The sequence below is a fragment of the Aotus nancymaae genome, unplaced genomic scaffold (assembly GCF_030222135.1).
Source record: "Aotus nancymaae isolate 86718 unplaced genomic scaffold, 86718_ANA_hifiasm-v0.15.2.pri h1tg000014l, whole genome shotgun sequence".
NCBI classification, from domain to species: domain Eukaryota; kingdom Metazoa; phylum Chordata; class Mammalia; order Primates; family Aotidae; genus Aotus; species Aotus nancymaae.
Genome location: NW_026988425.1, coordinates 52570250 through 52576555, shown reverse-complemented (window position 1 = coordinate 52576555; position 6306 = coordinate 52570250). Strand labels below are relative to the sequence as shown.

Genomic DNA, 6306 nt, shown 5'->3' with positions numbered 1-6306 from the left:
GCTGAGAGTTACCAGACCTCACAAGAGGAGCCCTGCCAGGCTGGGATGCAGAACTCTGAGCGTGCCACTCGTCTCCTGCACTACTTCAGGTGGGTGCTGGCTGTCAGAGTCTAAGGGAGGGTGCCACCTGGCTGGTGCTGGCACTTCTGACAGGTTGCAGGGAAGCTGGTCCTGGGAGTGATGGAAGAAACTAGAAAGCAGCAAACAACCAGTGATGCTGTAATAAACCACATGACAATAATTGCTGTGGGGGTAACAGCGGGAACTGGCAGGAGCAAGTCCCTGTTGCTTCCTACTGCCTTTTGGACTTCTTTAGTGCGCCCTGTTGGTAGAGACTACAATGAATCCACCTGGCATAAGAAATGTTTGCAGAGGCCGAGACCAAGCAATTCAGAGGAGCAAATAAAAGAGTGGATTTAGAGACGAGCGATTCATAGATTTATGACGAGTATTGTATTCATTTGTTTATTATCTTTTCTTTCCTACCAGGCCGCATGTGTTCAGAATCCATGTCTCTCTTTTTATTATTATAACTCCTCCACCAACCCATGTCCCCCATGTGCACAGCACAATAACAAGTAGACAGAAGACACTCAACAAATATTCTTTGTATGGACGAATAATAGATGAATTTATTAGATTTTTTTAATCAAAACTGCTTAGCAAAATGTACAATTCAATTCTTGGCAGTGGAACATGAGGCTTATAATGCCTTATGTGATGTTCTAGGCATTTGTGTTAAAAATTGCTAGAACATCACATGAAGCAGTTCCTTTTTATTTATATAGGAATTTAAGACATTTTCATATAAATCTACGTGATAAAATGCTGTGGCAACATTCATGTTATATCAGAAAATCAAATGGTAAATGCGGGTTTGGAGTGATTCAGGAGATGTGTGGAAATCTTATGATCTGAAGCAGGCTTGAGAGAGAAGGGAGAAAAGCAAAGCTGTGAAGGAGGGATAAGTTTGGCAGGTTTTGAGATGATTCTGATGAAAGCAAAGAAATGAGAGATAGTAGGAGAAGTCATTGGAAAAGTGAATTGGAACCAACTATGGAAAACCATAAATTTTGGAGTTCAAATTATGGATATTATGTCTTTTGCAAAGAGGGGGCATTAAAACATTTTAAGCAAAAGAAATGATGTGGCTGCTGGGAATATTTTCCGAAGATAAATCTGGCAATACCGTGGGTAATTGATGGAGTCGGTAGAAACTAGAAGCAGGAAGACCAGTTAGGAGCCTGTGACAATAATTCTGAACTAGATAAAGATCATAGCAGAAATAAAGGAAAGAGATAGCAGGTAACATTTAGAAGGAAGAATCCATATCATATAATACATATTTAATCTGGAGTGAGAAGGGAGGAGAAGATATCTAGAATTAATCCACAGTGATACGCACAGGATTCAGAAGGGTGGAGATAGAGCAGAGACCACCTCCTTATCAGAACTTGATTAATAATGGCATCAATACAATAAAAACCGCAGTGAATTATTTTTAATATTTTAATTTTAATTTTATTTTCAGGGGAACACGTGCAGGTTTGTTACATAGGAACACGTGTGACTTGGGGGTTTGGTGTAAAGATTATTCCATCACCTGGGTACTAAGCAGAGTACCAATAGTTTTTGTTTTTTTCCTGAACCTCTCCCTCCTCCCACCATCCTCCCTCAAGTAGGCCCCAGTGTCTGTTGTTCCTCTCTTCTTTCCATGTTCTTATTATTTAGCTCCCATTTCTAAGTGAGAATAGGTAATATTTGATTTTCTGTTCCTGTGTTAGTTTGCTAAAGACATGGTTCTGCAAAGGGTATGATCTTGTCCTTTTTTATGGCTGCATGATATTCCATGGTGTATGTGTACCACATTTTCTTTATCCAGTCTACTGTTGATAAACATTTAGTTTGATTCCATTCCTTTGCTGTTGAAAAATTACAGTGAATATTTATCATCCAATATCAAAAGTCAATATTTTGAAAAGCTAATATGAATCTGGAAGAATGTATATGTCTTCATCTTGAGGAACTTCAGAAGGAAGAGGCTTCTGGAAGTCATAATAGTCAGAAGATGTCTCATTTCCATAGATATGCTCCTTGAAATTAGACTGCCGTGTGTTTTCATATAGTTCCTTATCGGTTTCTCCTTTAGCTTTGGGAGGACCTGCTTCCACATTTTCATAGTTGTTGTGTACGTTATTTCCCCTGAGAGCAGATCTGTGGTCTTGGGTTTCAACTGAGATTTTATGCCTTAAGCCAATGATGCGGGGGCCCAAGAACGTTTTAGTACAGACTTTTCTCCTGCTGCTTCTCCTTTGCAAAAACCTCGGTAAGGTAAATCGTGTGGCAACATGGTGTTTACAGCGCCAAACACACCCGATTCCACAAACCACTAAGAGTAAAAGAAGCATAATTCCTACAGAAATGGCCGCTAAATTATTTCCACACCTTTTCAACATTTCTGTACAAACGGTGGTGTTTAGTGGTTTGGTGTTAACCTTAACAAATTTACAGGTACAGACCAATGTAATTCCTTGTAGCCTAGTATTATTCAAAAATGAGCTTGGAAGCTCTTTTAGGCATTTCCTTTTCAGATCTGAAAGACCATTATCTGGTAAAGCCCTGATGTGATTAGAGGAAAGAGTGTATATACTTATTTTTGGAAGACGGCTCTCTTCGTGTGTGATGCTCTTCACATTACAGCCATTAATGTATAATTGCACTGTATCGGGAGGATTTTATTCCATTCCACTTCCTTTTCTGTTAATGAATCACAAAATGAAGCAGAAATGAGTGGAAGATGACAGCAGAGTAGAAAATTCAAGAAAAAGAAGGTTGAATGATCTGCCATACAGAAACCTGCTATAAATTAAAAATATGTTAATTGCATACTTACTGTGTAACATAGAAAAATTACTGATTTTCACCAATGCATTGAACGCCAGTGTATAGTGAGTTTCTACTTTCAATATAGAATACACTACCTGTTGTGATGAAAGGACAAAGAGTTAGAAAAATCCTGTCGCTGACCAAGCCTGAGTGGTTTTATCACTTAGATATCCACATAGTTTTTGACAATTAGGATAACAATTTTCAGGTGAAAAATAATGTTCTGAGCACATTGAGAAGGAATGGGACAAGTGCAGACACATACAATCAACTTCGTCAACTGTCACCTCTTTTGTGAAGCCCTGCCTATCCTTCTCTGGTGCAGGCAGAGGCCATGTCCTTTTCTTAACCATTGCTTCCTCTGTAATCCTACATTAATGAGTCCATTCTCTATTATAGTGTGATAACCTAAATGAGAGAGAATTGTATGTCTTCTTACTTGGTTAAATGGTCAGCAGGATTCAGGTCATTTCATCTGTATATTCCTAGAGTACAGCATAATACCTGGCACAGAAAATGCATCCAATTAATATTTATTGAATGAAAGAATGCGTTTAAAAATGACTCCAGATTTCAGCATCTAATTGCTTAACATGATGGTTTAAAACTCAAGGGTGTAGTTTATACTTAAAACATGAAAAGGGATCTTTAAAGTAAACCAATATATTTTCAAAAGCCTTCATATCACAGGTTTTCTCATAGCTTTCAGAAAATAACTTTCATCCAAGATTTTACATTGTTTTCTGTTGATGCTTTAAAATGGCAAGGAAAAAAGCAAGGGGAGGTGTTCAACTGGGCTGCATGTTCCATTGTGGTTTTAGCAACAAAACATTATTACTGTATATTTTCAGTCTAGATACAGAAATAGATTCAATAGTGCTTGTGGGGTGATCATCATCATCTATGGAATGTCATCCTCAATAATATTTAGTTAAGAGCTTCAGCTTTTAAACACTGTTACAGGGATCATCTGATTTAATCCTATAGCTGCTATATGTACAAGGTACTCTTCGTATCATCATTTTATAGATAAGAAGAGAGAGTTAAAGAAATTAAGTAACATCCTTACAATTAAATGTAACTGAATGAGGATTCAAGTACAAAATTCCCCCAAATATTATTTATCCAAATATCTGTAACGTGCTAATAAGTGCATCAGTCACTAAATTTGTATAGATTGATTAGCTCAGAGGTTATCGAAGGTTGTAAATCATATATTATTTACCTTTGTAATACCAACACCAGCATTAGACACAGAATGACCGATCTATTAAATGTTTACTAATAAATGAATTAACTTCCTTATAGGATAATAATAGAAAAATGAAGAAGAAAAATAGACATTCACAAAGTGGTGCACTGCTTTCAGTGAGTATTCATGAAAAGTTTAATGGTAATGAACTTTCATAAATTTTTCCAAGGTTAGAATATATTAATGTGCAAATATTTAATTTGACATTTTGTGTAGCAAAATTAAATAAGATATGCAGTAATTTATAAAAATTTTTTGATAAAAATATAGGGATAAACACCCCAGATGTAGAAACTTTTTAATCTTCTTGGAATTTTTGGGAGTAATATTGAGGTTGAGAACTGTATGCTTGGCCACATAAGCTTTGCAATCCATAGGGTCCCTCTTGTATAAGGCCAGCCACGCTTATGTTCAAGGGCAAAAATTTAGCCAAATGACTTTAATCATTAGGATCTCATTTTCTGTTTGAAACAGATGAGCACCAATTATCTGCAAGATATTTTATGGTATATATGGTTACTGATTTAAAAAATTATTTGCTAGAACACTTGAAATAAATTTACAAAATAAACATTAAATATTGATTGAAGTTAATCAACTTTTGGAAAGATACTAGGCCTGCAACAGAAGTGAAGGTGAGGGTTGAGGAAAGCTAACTATTGTCCCTTCCACAGCTGAGGATAAGGCAATAAATTGCCCTCAACTTTTAAGAAGAAAAGGTATTTTTACCATCTATCTTATTCTGTGTAGAGTAGACATTCTGGCACATTCAAAATTATTAAAATTGTTTGTCTAAGAGATATTTACTGAGATAAAGACAAGAAGACTTTTTACAGAAGAAGAAATGCGTCCTTTACTTCAAAATAACATTATAGGAAAAAATCCTGTGAGACATAAACAAAGACCTACTATAATAAAAAACATATTTTAAACAATAACCCTTCAAATGTAGTTTAACACCTAAATAATGTTCACTTCGCCCAGTTTGAAAGAAGACTCTGTTTTCATTTTGGAAAGCAGTTCCAACACCGTTACTAACAGTTTACCATTTTTCTTAAAATTGAAATTTGTTAAGAAACTTCAGGAATTTTCATGTCAGAAAATGTAGTTCTATTTGGAAACAAGGTAACAGCGAAGCATAATCGTATTGTAAAGGAGCATTAGCATCACTCTCAGTGTGTAAATTGGGTTTCCCCCTTATGACTACCTAAGACATTTTTTCTAAAAACTGTGATAAGATAAAAATCATTGATTAATTAAAGACAAACTTGTTCCTTACAGTTTTTCATTACCCAAATACCTTAAATCCAGTTCTTCCTTACCTCTAGACTGGTGTGTCAAGCTCTCTCTCTTGTTCTTTTGCTTATGTTTTAAACTTGCCTTGACTCAGAACTTGTTCCTCTTTCGTCACTGTGGTCAGTTACTTCCTTCTTTCTCTCCTTCTTTCAGGCTATTTAATACTTGCAAAGTTTCCTGGCTCTAGAGGAAGTTTGTTTCAGATGCAGCAGAATTAAGATAAATGGCCTGAGTTTTTGAATAAGGAAGTCTGGCCCTTCAACTTTATCAAGCAATAATTTTTTAACTGTGTCAGAAAATAATATGTGAAGCCTACGTATTTATTTGGGCCATATTTGCAGTTCTCACTTTAATATTAATAAAAGTCATTTCACTTGTATTTTAATTCTTTTTAAAAAAGAAATATTTCAAATGTGGTAACACATAGGTCTTGAGTTTTTCATTATAATTATTTACTTGTTTTGCTAGACCATTCCTCTCTTCAAATATTAATATTATGTACAAATGCTCCCAAGTTATAGCCATACTGATCTAATCAGTGTCCCAATTTGGGTTCAGAAAATGTTAATGCTCTTTTAAATTTATTAAGTAGGAATTTCCTAAGGTATATTTTGAGACCCATTACCTCTGGGATATGTTAGTAACTCCTCCATCAAGTAAATGTGGGGAATACGGTGTCCCTGGAGATTCATGGATATATCAGCATGGTAAAGGCTCTCAGCAGTCCTACAGCAAGCAAAAAAAAAAAAAAAACTAAACTAAATAAGAAAAAGAAAGTGTTTAACTTTGCTTAATAATAGTAGTCAGTATGTTCTTAGCACTAAGTACGCCAAAGCTTTTGTGTAATACTCAGCAAATCTTGGCAACAACCC

General features: G+C 35.5%; 1 protein-coding gene across 3 annotated transcripts; it reads right to left on the bottom strand.

Annotated features, from left to right (window-relative positions):
- Nucleotides 1-1495: 1495 nt before the first annotated feature.
- On the bottom strand, nucleotides 1496-5549 carry GAPT (GRB2 binding adaptor protein, transmembrane). Of its 3 annotated transcripts, XM_012457279.2 has the most exons (4): nucleotides 5461-5547; nucleotides 3326-3390; nucleotides 2894-2981; nucleotides 1496-2757 (listed from the first exon to the last, which is right to left on the bottom strand). In XM_012457279.2, the coding sequence occupies exon 4, from the start codon at nucleotides 2454-2456 to the stop codon at nucleotides 1983-1985; it is 474 nt and encodes a 157-aa protein (XP_012312702.2). In that variant the 5' UTR covers nucleotides 2457-2757; nucleotides 2894-2981; nucleotides 3326-3390; nucleotides 5461-5547; the 3' UTR covers nucleotides 1496-1982. The 3 variants fall into 3 exon arrangements, with proteins under 3 accessions (XP_012312702.2, XP_012312701.2, XP_012312703.2); XM_012457278.2 differs by lacking the exon at nucleotides 2894-2981; XM_012457280.2 differs by lacking the exons at nucleotides 2894-2981; nucleotides 3326-3390 and having other exon boundaries at nucleotides 5461-5549.
- Nucleotides 5550-6306: the final 757 nt, after the last annotated feature.